The 14,936-nt window shown below is 42.8% G+C and overlaps 1 protein-coding gene across 2 annotated transcripts in view; it reads right to left on the bottom strand.

Moving 5' to 3' along the window:
• Positions 1 to 14,936, bottom strand: part of LOC122808637 — a 61,521-nt gene that overhangs the window by 29,640 nt on the left and 16,945 nt on the right. For both annotated transcript variants that reach the window (XM_044079602.1, XM_044079611.1), the window contains exon 5: positions 1,391 to 1,415. In XM_044079602.1, coding sequence (XP_043935537.1) covers positions 1,391 to 1,415 — 25 coding nt within the window. The remainder of the gene's footprint in view (positions 1 to 1,390; positions 1,416 to 14,936) is intronic.

Raw genomic sequence — 14,936 nt, 5'->3', positions numbered from 1 at the left:
GTACACACCTATGAACCTATACAGCAGATAACTGGTTTGTAAAACATATCAGGGACCTCTCTGCTTCATTTCACTGGACAGAGGTAACCAATCTACTTTCCCTAATGTAGGAGGTTAACGCTTAATCCAGTTTTTTTTTTCTGGAAAAGGTCAACTTGTAACAAACAAAAGTATAACAGGACTGCTTTAAATGACTAATTGGAGACAAGACAATGGTTACTAATGTTTGGACATCTAAGCTTGTATACCTATATGGTACTGTGGTGAAGATTAGCTCGAGTGTTATATCAAGGCTGTTTTATTTTGTCTGGGAGACTGACCAACTGTCTGAGGCCCACTATAGACTGTTTAGCCACAGGCTGCAGACCTTCCACATTAATGCTGACATCACTTTATTATTTGCTTATTTGGGAAGGATTTCTTGTACGATTTGTTCAGAAAGTTTGAGATGGGGGTGGAAGTGGGGGATTTAGACTACTATTAGAAAGAGGATGGTGTAGGAAACATAAACCAGTATGGGGTACATAATGTAACCCCACACCTGCTTGGGGTCTATATCACTAAATCGAAAAGACCGGTGATCGAACAGCATTTACATAGGAAATGCCGTTCATCGAGGTGTTTATTGGGAGATTCTGGTACAGTGAAGATGAAAATTTGCTCTTTCCCCACTGTAGTGCGATTTTGTAGTTTTATATATATATATATATATATATATATATTATATATATATATATATATATATTATATATATATATATAATCTATATCTATATCTATATATATATATATATATATATATATATATATTTATATAAATATATAGAAGAGGGTGTGGAGGAGCAGCCCCCCCCCCCCAAGAGCGACTTCGATAACTGGCATTTTCGATGTAAATGCCGTTCGATCTCCAGTCTTTCCGATGTCATGATATACACCCACATCTCAACATTTACTCTATATATGATGACACACTGGTGATGCAATACCATTTACTGGAACAAAGCTGACAATAAAGCTACTCAGACTTTTGGACTAACATGCTCCTTTTGTCATGCTCCAAGTATTTTCCATCTCTACAACCCCTCTATTAACCCACACTATATTATAACCTCTTGCAACATGTTCTAGGTTCCCACCAGCCTTCCTGTGAAACAGTATTTCTATAGGTCAGTGTTGAATCCTGTCTTTTCCAGCTAATTATACAGAAATAAGTGACAACAGAAACAGCAACACGGACTTAGCTTGTTGCAAATAGCCTCATAATATTTAGGTCTTCTCAGCCTGGACTATTTATATTTAAAATATGGATCCTATTGTAATTATGAATCCTGAAACTTTAACACACAACAGCTGCACCAAGTAACAGCAAGATTAACTAAAAAAAATCTTACCAAGTACACAAATTCTAGTGTCCCTCTAAAAAGGAAAAAAAATATCATTAGCATTTTTTGTTTTTACATCAGGAAAGCAAACATCTTAATTTCTTCAAATTTATGAGATTTATGAATTGTATCTATCAAATGTTAACAAGCTTTGGCAAAAAAAAAAAAGGTTTGCTAAATAATTGCCCCAAAGCATCTGATCTGTCTTAGGTAAACCTATGATACAGTTACACAGATACAAGTGAATAAACCAAAAATACCTGCTAAAGCATACCCATACCTTCAAAAAAGGGTTTATAAAAAGTGTCTTGACTGGATGCAGAAGGTGGCTCTTTTTAAATAAATCTGAATGACAGCTGCGAGGTTTACAATGCCTTCTTAATGTGAATACTTTTCAAATACACAAATGAACTGACAACTGGCCAATTTACAAGGCTGTGTGTTCCAGGTCATCTGAAAGCACCTTCCTCCATTCTGGAACAGAACTAATCTAGGATTTCAGTAGTCTTTTATAACCTCAGCTTAACAAATGTAAAGTCTACTTCTGCACTGAAATGTAATTTCGGCCCACATCTGAAAACATGCATTAATGAAGCAATGTACAGTAAAATTCAGGAATTATCACTACCATAGAGTAGTGGCTTGCCTCAACTACAAATTAAAATAAATAAAAAAAAAAAAAAACAATAATACTATGCTAAATAATTTGTTGACAAAAATGCCCAAGTTTAAGCCTCATGACACTAACAGCAATACTGCTATAAAACCATTTATGTAGTGGGATAATTATGCAGTAACAGAAAACTGCTACTATGCTGACCTGCAATATGATGATGTGAGGTATTGCCAGCTATGACAAGGAGAAGTAGGGCAGTGGATGTGTGATGTATGCTAGCACAGCTAGCTGGAATTTAGTAAAGAATTCTATGTTATTTTAATATCAAACTTATTTGTACAGATGCTCATGTTGAAAGTGGATTTGCAAAGTTGCTTGTATTAAAAAAAAATTATATACATACATATATATATATATATATATATATATATATATATATATATATATATAAACATACTGGTTCATAGACAGGTTCATAAATTAGTACTGGAAGAGAAGAGGTTAAGCTCAGTTCCAGCTAACTTTGCAAATATTAAGAAATTAATTTACTGGGCGTAGGCCATAAAGATGTTATCTCACATGAAGCTAGAGATGCAATGTCTGTAAGAAGCATTTGTTAGTTTCTGTACAAGGAGTAGAAGTGTGTAACTGTTTTAGGACTTCCAGAAGCTGCACCAGATCTGAGCAATACTCTTGTGTGCATATTACGGCCATGTTGTACTAAATCCTGGCAGTTTCTAGCAATGGGGGGTTATATGGGAGGCAGAAATCAAATGACCAGATTTATGAGATGTCATTCTGTACAGAAATGTTTTAATATTAGCTGACAGAGTGTCAGGGCCGTCCGTTTCTTGGAACCTGACATAGAAGGATCCCACCCCTACTTCATCTTGAATTGCTCTATTAAGTATAAAAAGTAATTCTCTAGATCACTCAGGAAAATACAGTGAGAATAGTTAAATAATGTTTTTCCTGCAACTGTGTGAATCTTTCCAGCTGTTTTATTTTTAATATTTCATGTGATTGAAACTCCGGTGTTTACTATAATTAGATTTCATATTTTCATGTTCTTTTATTATTTACTATTAAATATATTTAAACTTTTTACTGTGGCTGGTTCTTAGAGAATATTTTAACCCTTGAGAATACTTATCTATTAGTAACACTGTGGCCATTCCTGACGCCTGGCTGTTTGGTCAACATTACAATTTGTATTAATATTCATTTCACTCTGTATAATTGGGTACCCTTGCAAGAGCCTTAGGTAGCTGACTTTTTAGTGTCTGGTGGCAGTGATAACTACCTTACAGTCTGGGGAGAAGGGGGCACAGCGGGTAAATCTCTGCCAGCCTTTCCCAGGTGTGTGTGTGTGTGTGTGTGTGTGTGTGTGTGTGTGTGTGTGTGTGTGTGTGTGTGTGTGTGTGTGTGTGTGTGTGTCAGTTACTTGGAGCAGGGACAAGAAGCAGTGGTTTCACAGAGAGGGTGCTGGAGGACTTGACTTGGACACTCAGCTGAGGGCTTAACTCTATAACGGTGCTAGTGGGGAGCCTTACCACAGGTCCTGGAGAAAGACAGACATAAAGACACCAAAACCCTGGGCTGACTGTGTTCCCTGTGTGCTCTTAAGGGAAATTGTGCTTGATGCAGAGAGGTCTGCATCTGGAAATATTCAGTGTATCCATTTGTATTCTAAGTGAACTTCTGTTTCCAGTGTCAGTGGTGAGGATTCGGGCTCCTTGCTTACTGCCCAGAGTGGGGACATCACACACTAACTCCTCAAATTATACCACTGCCCTTACCTTTATTGCTCTCTCTACACTAAACTCCACATCCATAAACTCTTCAATTTTCTCTAACATCTCCACATCCGCAAACTCTTTAGTTTTTGCTAACATTTCATATGAAGGAGATTGTTTGTAGGCCCAAAACTCTGGAATGCTCTGGCACCTCTTAAAAGCTCTGCCATCATTATGTAGATGTGTTGTGAGTCTAAAGCAGACCTCTCAGCAAAATAGGCGTTGTAGAAATAGCTTAGGGTTTTTCAAACTATATTCTTAATTTTGCAGAGCTACAACTAGGGCAGGGCAAAGAAGGCAGTTGCCCCAGGACCAAGCAAATCAGCAGGTACTGATGGTTTGAAATTACATTATCGGTATAACCTTATAAAACCACAGTCATGGCTTCATACATGAATCCTAATGCATGGCCTGACAGATGCCCTTAGGGTAAGGTGAGTGTGTGGTAGTAACACTAGCAAGCTGCTTCTTAAAGTTAGTTTTAAAGACAACTGTGGACTTGGTAAGTCAACATTTTCACTCATTTAGTCAGGACTTCCTCAGGAGAGTGTCTCAGAACAGCAAGAAGTTTCTAAGAAAAATACAGTTATACAGGTGCCTACTAGGCTAATGACCAATGAGGCCTTTTTAAGCCTATCCAAGTATTCCAAGTCTCCGACAAGTTCTAGTACCTTTGCTAGTGTAAGTAGGGGTTTGGAGATGAAGCATTTGCAGACTGCATGTGTCCATTAGATCAATAAATTCCACAGCAGGGGTGAATTTCCAGATCCCCTAGTTGTCCAAGTTCCATTTGAATTGGATTAGGGAGGAACTCTGCTTCACATGGATGGGGAACCTGTTTCTGAGAAAGAACACAGCCTCTGGGATTCACAAGTCACTCCAGCAGGTCCTATTTATATCACAAGCAAGATTTAAGTCTTTTGAATGGGTAATTCTGGTGCAGGTTATTTTACAGATATGCAGGAGATTCATCAGAGTGGGGTTCAATGATGCCTTGTATGCCAGGCACAGATCTCTGCCCAACACCTTGTAGGAGACAGAATAGGGATTTGAGGCAGTCTTCACCATCACCATGGTAGTTATCAACCCTGTTTCCTACACATTTTCTACATGGGGAAGGGTGTCATGTATAATTGTGTTCTTCCTACTTTATTATCCTATTTTTGCTGTGTATTATCCTATTTTTGCTGTGTGCTCTTAAGTGTTCAAGTGCTTTTATTCTGCTGCATTTATTACTGCTTGTTAGTAGCCTGATCAAAGCATCTTCATTTTGTTTTTTAGCACTTGTGCTTCATGCCAGTTACTTTATATTTAAGGAGGCTTTTGTGGTCTATACTCTTGTGGACAAACCCTTACCAAAACCCTCTTTCTGTAAGTCTGCCCAGGTATTCGAAACACTATGTCTGGACAATTCCCATCAATTTCTCCTGCCAGCCTGGTCGACATAGGCATACTAAGACAGTGTAGCAACTGACTCATGTTTACTGACAGCTCTCTTCTCCTAGCACATAATTCTTCTACTTGTGAGAAATGCATCTACATCAGTAACCTGGAATCCATGCTCTCTCACACCATAGTCAGTACTCCTGACAAAGAGGAGATTGCCAGCAAAAACACCACACCGCTAGCATCACATAGCCAAGCACAACACACACATTATGCAGAGGTCCTCATTAAAAGCTTACCTAAACAGCAGAGACCTCCAAAACATACTCACACATTCTGCACACACAACATTAAACACATTACATACAGCAGACAACACACCAGTGCCTCATACACACAGCCCATATTGCAAAACAATAAACCATCACAGCCCACAAGGCATAACAATAAACCAAACATATGAGTCATTGGTGACTCAGTTGTGAGACACACTGATGTCTCCCGCACCAGGCTCAACAAGGAGAAGGTCACAGTCAGTTGTCTGTCTGGTGCCAGAATCCACCACATCACACACTCAAGTCTCTCCACAGCAAGTACAAATATGACTGTCATTGTCCATGTTGGTGCGAATGACTCGAGACATGCCTCCCTGGACTATATGAAGAGAGACGTGACTGAGCTCTCAGATTATGTGTCTCAGGCAAGTAGGATCCTAGCCCTAAGCGGCACCCTACCTCCACCAAGAATGATACCACAATACCAACAAAAAATAATTGACTTCAACAATTGGCTTAGTTTCTGGTGTCATTCCAAGGGGATCCGGTATCTGTCTGCCTGGGATGACATGGCTGACAGGCCTTGATGCTTTGCCAGAGATGGCCGCCACGTGCCACTACTGGGATTCCAGATCCCGGCCAAGGCTCTCATCTTCCCCATTGTGCCTTTTTTAGGCAATGTCCCAAAGACAAAGCTTCCAACATAAAAGATCTGTCAAAAAGCAAATTGAAGGTCACGCTGCTTAACGCTAGGAGCTGCAACCTGAAAATGCACTCACTGGAGGCTCTCCCTGTACTGGAATATGCCGACTGTCTGTGTGGTCATGGAAACTTGGTTCAGGGCTGCGGAGAGCACCCCTGCCTTATCAGGCTATACCTCATTCCACACATTCTGACCACAAAATGAGGTCGGGAATAATAAGTGTGGTGGAGTCTCTATCTTCATTAAGGACAGGCAAGTGATGAACTGGAACTACGCCTGATGCAACTGACACTTGTCAAGACACCCATCAAAGTTATAGCCAGCTATAGATCGCCCCTCCATGACTCAAGACACCCACTCCTCTTTATCTGTCTCTACTTGACTCCATCAAGGTACCCCCCAACACCCTAATTCTTGGTGACATCAACTACCCCACCATAGAGTGGGTGAACTATTCCTGCACTAATGCACATGCACTCACTTAACGATAAATGTAGATGTTAGAGTATATTCACAGTTGCAGTCATTATATTTGAGTAATCCTGCTGGCAGGTTGCCCTCAGTCAGCCTGAATTCCAAAGTCTTGGGTCCTGCGTCGGCTGCTATCACCCCTTCCCTGACGTCAGGTCGTCAGGAGTATAAAAGAGGCAGCCAATGCCATTTTCTTCAGTTTTTCTTGCCCCAGATGTCAGGTGCCCCCTAAAAGCGTAGCCAAAATTTATATATATAAAAATACATGCGCCAATATAAACTTTACCTTCATCTACAAGCAAATACACACATAGGTTGTATAAATCAGAGAAGGAAAGATAAGTTCCAGCAGAAAAAAGGGGGATGGCGGATGGGTAACCTGAACTGCAACAGTGAATACACTCGAACATCTACATTTATGGCAAGTGTACACAACTGTACTATGTTCTTCATGTTTTACTGTTGCAGTCATTACATTTGGGTAGAGTCCCAAAGCTATGGTTGGGAGGCTACAGCTAAACAGCATTAGGAGTGGCTATGAGGCCCTGCAGAACTGCAGTTGCAAAGCCTGCCCTGGATTTAGAGTAGAGTGGCAGATGACAGTGCTTTGTAAAGGTGTGCACTGAACTCCAAGTAGCAGCCTCTAAAATGTCTTTGGTTGGTACTCCCCTGAGAAAGGCTGCTGAAGTGACTGCAGCTCTGGTTGAATGTGGCCTAATGCCCTTAGGCACTGGCTTGCCATGCTGTAAATAGCAGAAACGAATGCAGTGGCCTATCCACTTTGAAATAGTCTGCTTTGAGATAGCCTTTCTTTGTGATTTGCAGCATATGCTACTAGTAATTGCTCTGTCTTCCTGAAAACTTTGGTTCTGTCCAAGTAGAATCGAAGGTGTCTGTGTACGTCCAAAGAATGCAGAATTCTCTACCCTTGTTCTGTGGATTTGGGTAAAATTTGGCAGATGAATAGTTTGGTTAAGAGCCACACTGGATACCACCTTAGGCATAAATGTTGGGTTTATCCTTGGGGAGACCCTGTCTGGATAAAAAATTATAAAAGGTTCCACAGCCATGAGTGCCTGTAGCTCTGAAACTCATCTTGCAGAAGTTATTGCTAGGAGCAGAGCTGTTTTCCAAGATAAAAACTTTATATCAGCAGTAGCAGCTGGCTCAAAAGGAGGCAGGGTGAGTTTTTCCCAAGACACAGTGGAGGTCCCATACAGGTATTGGTGATCTCCTTAGAGGCCTTAAATTTTTGGCTCCTCTGAGGTACTGCCTTAATAAAGGATGAGAAAAGATTGGTGGCTCTGTATTGTAATGAGCCGAAATGGCAGAGGCATGAATTTTAATTGATGAAAAAGATAGGCCTTTGTCCAGCATCTCAGTTAAGTATTGCAAAATCTGAGGAATATTTGGTACAGCTGTATCAGTTCCTTGTGCCTGGTTCCAAGCACAGAATCTCTTCCATTTTCCAGCATAAGATTTTCTAGTACTAGGCCTTCTGGCTTCCAAAATGACATCCATCACAGCATTACTGAGAGGTGTGTTTTGTATGACTACATTATCTGCCAAGATGCCAGGTTTAAAGTCCTGAGTTGGCTGTGCAGGATCTGATTGTTTTGCTGGGACAGTAGATGAGGTATTTGAGTTAAGGTCCGAGCTGGGCATTGAGACAAGTTCCTTAGGATTGGATACCAGTACTGGCGGGGCCAGTTTGGGGCAATCAGTATCATCTTTGGCTTCTCCTGTCTGACCTTTAGGAGTACCTTGGGGAGGAGAGGCAGTGGAGGAAAGGCATATACTGACAGGTTTTTCCAGCTGAAAGATAGGGCATCCACTTTTCATGCTTGTCTGTGATAAGTCCTTGTGCAGAAATATTTTAGTTGATTGTTTTGAGGGGAGGCAAATAGATCTATGTCCGGGCGTCACCATTTCATTGTTATCATGTTGAAGACTTGTGGATGCAGGTGCCACTCGTGGGGATCCATGAGGTTTCTGCTTAGTTCGTCTGCCAGGGTATTTTCCTTTCCTGGCAGGAATTGTGCTTGCAGATGTACTTGGCAAGTCAATGCTCTGTCCCACAAAGTCATGGCTAGTCTGCAAAGGTGGTAAGAATGTGTGCCCCCCTGCTTGTTTATATACCACATGACCGTGGTGTTGTCTGCCTTTATCAGTAGCTGTCCCGGATGAAGTAGGTCCTTGAAGGCTGTCAGGGCATTTTAAACAGCTAGCATCTCTTTGACTGATCTGTAGATGCATTTGGTTTGAGGACCATGTGCCCTGAATGCATCTTCCTGCCATGTGGGCTCCCCAGGCAAAACCTGATGCATCCGTTGTTACATTCTGCCTGGCTGGGGGTAATGTGAATGGCTGTCCCTTGTTCTGGTGACAAGCCTTCGCCCACCATCGAAACTCCTGTTGCAGGCACGGGAATGAGAGTAATCATTGTTTCCAGGCTGTGGCGATGTTGAGTCCAAACACTTTTTAGGTACCATTGAAGTTTCCTCATATGCAGTCTTGCATATGGAATTAGTACGATGCAGGATGCCATGAAGCCCAAAGCCTGCAGAATTTTTCTTGCAGATAACTGGGCCTTCGTTGCCAACATTTTGAAATAGGTAGTCAGTTGCCTTTGTTTGTCTGGCATGAGATAAGCCATCTGGGCAGTTGTATTTAAGCTTGCACCCAGGAATATTATCTCTTGAGAGGGTACTAGTTTTGATTTCTTTTCATTGACTGTGTACCCTAGGCATGTTAGAAGTCTTTTCACAAATGCCAGATGCTGTAGAAGAATGTCCTTGTTCTCTGCTTGAATTAGACAGTCGTTCAAGTAAGGATATATTTGTATTCCTCTTTGTCTACAGAATGCAATTACTGGTGCCAGGCACTCTGTAAAGACCCTGGGCGCAGTAGATAAGCCAAAGGGCAGTGCAGAGAATTGGTAATGCATTGAGCCAGCCTTGAATCTGAGGTATTTTCTGCATGATTGTCTGATTGAGACATGCAAGTATGCCTCTTTTAGGTCTAAAGTCACAAGCCAAGCCTACTTGCCCAGCATGGGCAGAAGCTGCTGCAAAGTCAACATTTTGAATTTTGGTATATCCAGGAATGTGCTCAGAATAGATAGGTCCAGTATTGGTCTCCAGGCCTTGTCCTTTCTGGGTACCAAGAACAGTCTTGAGTAAAATCCCTGTCTGTGCTCTTGCTCTGGTACTTGTCGAATGGCCCCCATGTCCATGAGGGATGAGACTTGTTTTTGTGCCTCTGCCCATTCATTTTTTGGCAGATCTGGCCAGCCGTTTGCCTTTGGCAGGGTATGGAAGTGGAAATTGTAGCCTTGTGACACTATATTTAGAACCCACTTGTCCTTGGTTATAATGTGCCAATTGAGAAAAAAGTGCTAATTTTCCCCCTAAGGGTGCTGCCAGAAGATAAGTGTTTGGTGCAGGCAGGGGGAAGTCATTGGGACTGTTTCCTGTATGGTTGTGATTTGTCTTCTCCAACTTTGGAGGTAGACGCACCCCACTGCTTTAACCTGTATGAACCTTGCGTCTGGGATCTGCCTCTAGGGCATCTGGATCTGCCCCTTTGAGGTCTGTTAAGGAAAGGACCAATTCTTTGTAGGCCAGTGTCTACTAAATATAGGTGGCTGTACTTGTAAAAAAATCTTTGACAGTTTGCATAGATTTAGCTTTGTCCTCCATTTTCTTTAACACCTCTTCTGCCTTCACTCCAAACAAACTATCACGCTGTAAAGGTGCATCTAATAATTTAACTTTGACATGATCAGGCAGATTTTGTTCCTTTAACCAAGCATGCCTCGTAATTACAGAACATGTGACTGCGGCCCTGCAGGAGGCCTCCAAAGAATCAAAACCACATTGCAAAGTATGCTTTCCAACTTGTTCAGCTGCATGCAATAAATCCTGCATTTCCTTGTTTTCTGCATATTCAGTGTTTAACAACATTTTCTGTTTAAGCAATGACATGACATGTTGCTGATATTTGAGCATATGAAACTGACAGTTTAAGGCCCTTATAGCCAAGGTAGCAGATGTGTAAACCTTTTTTCCCCATCTATCCAGTGCCCTAGAATCTCCGTCAGAGGGGGTAGGGTTTTTTGCAGCAGAAGCCTTAACTCCTTTGGGACCCTGTGAAATAGTTTCTGGATCTGCAGTAGGGTTTTTAAAAAGGAATTTATGAGAGTCAGGAACCCTGTAATATCTGTCAGGCTTAACAGGAGCTGGAGTTAAGGAGTCAGGGGTCAGACTAGACTCTGAAAACACATCATCTACAATGTCTAACACAGGTGGAATGGCTAGAGGCCTGTGTTGAGGTAGTAAAAGGAAATCCCTGAGCCTCTTTTTAGATTCTGAAAAACCTTGGCTCTCCCAGTGGAAATGCTCCCTCATGGTATGCAAGGTTTCCCCAAAAGAATAGTCATCAGGAGGAGAAGCTGAAGGTATAGATTCTTCAGCATCAGAATCCTCATAGGGGGAAGAGAATATTCCTGATCAGAAGAGGAATCAGAAAAAATAGAAACCTGATCTGAACATTCATAGTCTGTCTCTTGCCTAGGCCTCTTATCAGGAGGGGGATGGGAACCCCTGATCAAGGTAATCAAATCTTTGGTCATTTTGAGCATCTGTTTTTTTGGGCACAGAGGCCTGTCCACGTGGCTCTTGAGTTTGTTTCTCTGCTTTAGAAGGTGCTTTAGTCTTTGCCTTTGAAGCTAAAGTCGGTTTAATGTAAAGATGTTTAGGTCTGAATACACCCTCAGAAGCCGGTGCCTGCTCAGCGGCTCCGGACCCATCTGAGGGAACAGTGTCCGAGGCTCCAATACCTTGAGTTTCCAGCGGCATAGCTGACCATGTGGGAATCGGTAGCGGCCTGCGACTCTAAAGTAGCAGGCATCAGGGGCTGCGAAAGTGCCTCACTGAGAACCGGTGACTGGCTTAGGGGAAGCTTTGTCGTTGGTTTTGGGCCTCGGTTGTTTATCTCTCTCATTTTCTTTGCGTTTTTTTGTGAACTCTGATAGCCGGATGGCTATCTGACAACATTTCTGGATAATTAAACTGGCATCCAAAATAGTTTAATGCAAAATTATACAGACGTTTAATAGTGCGTTGGTTAAATCTAGCACAAAACCGACAACCAGAAACGTTGTGATCAGGGCCTAGGCAAGGAATACAGTAAGAATGAAAGTCCTTATGAGGTATTTGCTTTCCACAAGAAATACAATTAACTTTTTCTGACATCAGTCTGGAGCAAGAAAAAAGTTTCCCCAACGGGGTACTTAAGCTTTATTGAAGACTTCGGATCTGAAACTCGGACACGAAAATCTCAGGAGTCGGCCGACCGGCACTTGCGAACTGCAGAACGGCAAGAAAGACTGAAGAAAATGGCGTCGGCTGCATCTTTTATACCCCTTAAGACCTGACGTCAGGGAAGGGGTGACAGCGGCCGACGCAGGACCCAAGACTCTGGAATTCAGGCCGACTGAGGGCAACCTGCCAGCAGGATTACCCAAATGTAATGACTGCAAAAGTGAAACACGAAGAACATCAAGTGTTACAGGCCCTATCCAAGGCAAAGAACAGCTTCCTTGGGACCTGACAGTATCCCAGGCTGTATTCTGCATGATCTCCAGCAAGAACTGGCTTCACCATTGCGTATCCTATTCAACCACAGCCTGAGTACAGGCTTCATTCCAATAGAGTGGCGAACTGCCACTGTCATCCCATTGCACAAAGGTGATGCCACTACTGACCCTGGAAACTATCACTCCATTAGCTTGACAAGTCTGATCTGTAAAGCCATGGAGCGTATTATTATGAATCTCATAAACAAGGACACAAGCAATCTCCAAGCACTTGACCCCACACAGTTCGGATTAGTCAAGGGCAGATCTTGCCTGTTGATCCTGGTTGACTTCTTTGAGACTGTCACCAAGGTCCTGGATGAGGAAAGTCAGTATATACAGCCTACCCTGACTTGGCCAAGGCCTGTGACACAACCCCCCACTCGGGCATCATCGAAAAGCTAACACAACTTGGCGTAAGTCTGTATTTCATCAGGCGGGGGGCCAGCTGGCTCAATGACAGGACCCTCAAGGTCACAATAGGCGCCTCCACCTCTGACAGCAGACCTGTCACTAGTGAGTTCCTCAGGGATCTTCTCCGAGACCCCCACTGTTTGCATTCTACTTCTCCAAGGTCCAGGCAAAGACAAAAGGCCTGTGGCTGACCAAGTTTGCAGATGACTGTAAGTTGGGTGCTGTCACCGACTCCCCAAATTATGTTAACATACTGCAAGAGGGTTGCACAGCAACTACTGACTGGTGCCAAAGTCATAGCCTCAAGCTAAATGCATAAAAAATGTATCGCCATACCATTCGCCAAAAACACAGCCCCTACTAATTACCACATTAACGACAACCCCCTAAGCACACAACCTGTGGTGAGAGACCTGGGTACTCAGGTTGATAACAATCTCACATTCGGACATCGTGTAGTGGCAGTGGTCAGAAAAAGTCTTTTACTTGGTTCATCTCTAAGTAAAGGGATTGCATCCGGAAAAGAGATTACCTCTCTATACTCCACCCTCATTAGACCAATAACTGAGTATAACTCCCCATTCGGCATGTATCTCTCCAGACATGTGCACCAACTTTAAAGGCCACAGAAATACCTTACAAGGAGAATCCATGGCCTCCAACACCTGTCCTATGTAGACAGGCTCAAATCATGATCACTCAGCTCGGTATTGTGCAAACTGCGCAGAGGTGATCTGTGTCTCGCCTACAAGGCAATCTTGAACACTGCTCTACTAGAGATGATCCATATCCATAAGTCTAACTCCTTGCACATTACCCACTTGAAAGGCCTAAATCCAATATGAGACAGCAACAAAATCTGCTGGAGAAACAGGTTCATAGGTTCATAGGTTGGTACTAGGCTATCAGCCCTAGGGCCTATACAAGCCTAGCCATAACAATTCCCTGGCTCTTTCTTCCCACATTATTTACTTTCCTGGACCCCTGTCTAGCAGGGCGACTGACGTGATCCCTGGGGTGAATTTCCTTTCTCCCATCCAGTCATCAAGGTTCCTTTTGAAGAGGTCCAAAGAGGCACTCTGCTTGACATGTATGGGCAATGTATTCCAGAGTCTGGGGAGTCTCTGGGTCAGGAACCTATCCCTCCAGCATGTTTTGTTTATTGTGATGACAAGGTTTAGATCCCTGGAGCGTGTAGCTCTGAGGGATTGGGATTTCTTTAAGTGTAGCATGTCCAACAGCTCTGGGTTTGACATGGCCTTGTATGTTAAACAAAGATCGCCTCTGAGTAGACGATATGCGACAGAGTATAGCTGGAGTTTTTTAAGGCGGTCAGCGTAGGGCATCTGCTTTAGGCCTGTGATTCTTTTAGTGAGGTATTTCTGAGGCCTTTCCAGTTGTTGCAGATATCTTGAGAGGTACATACCAAATGGGGCGTTGTATTCTATAATGGGTCTAATGAGGGATGAGTACAGTGGGACAATTACCTCCTTTTTTCTGGATGAAAAGCCCTTCGTGATGAGGTGTGCCACATAGAAGGATTTCCTGACTGTTGTGGTGATGTGGTTATCGAACGTGAGACCACTGTCCACCTGTGTCCCTAAGTCTCTTATCACACTTTCTGTGTTTAGTGTACTGCCACCTATATGGTAATTCATGGATACATGTTTTTCCCAAAGGGGATAACAATACATTTCTTGGCATTGAGCTTGAGCCCATGGCTCTGGCACCAAGCATCTGTTTCTGTAAGGCCCTTTTGTAGAGTATCCACATCATTTGGGGATTCAATAATGGCTCCCAGTTTGCAGTCATCTGCAAACTTTGTTAGCCAGAGTCCCTTAGTGTTGACCTGTACTTCAGAGAAGTAGATGCCAAACAAGAGCGCCCCAGGACTGAACCCTGAGGTACTCCACTTGTCACTTGTCTGGAGCTGGATTTGGAGTCAGCTACTTTTATAGTGTGGGTTCTATCAGTAAGCCATTTAGCAACCCATTGGGTGAAATAGGGATTAATGCCCAACTTAGTAAGTTTATCTATGATTCCAGAGTGGGGGATGGTGTCAAAGGCCTTGGCAAGGTCTAGATAGGCTGTGTGGACCACCTTACCCTTGTCCATGGCTCTGGAGACTGATTCAAAGAAGTTAATCAGGTTCAGGAGACAAGATCGGCCCTTCACAAACCCAAACTGGGTGGGGTCCAGTGTTTGAAGGTTGCCAATGTCTTTGTTTATAAGTTCCATGATAATACGCTCCATGGC

This window comes from Protopterus annectens, chromosome 1.part1 (genome assembly GCF_019279795.1).
Source record: "Protopterus annectens isolate FY-2018-M chromosome 1.part1, PAN1.0, whole genome shotgun sequence".
NCBI lineage: Eukaryota > Metazoa > Chordata > Ceratodontiformes > Protopteridae > Protopterus > Protopterus annectens.
This window is presented reverse-complemented; position numbering and strand designations above follow the sequence as displayed.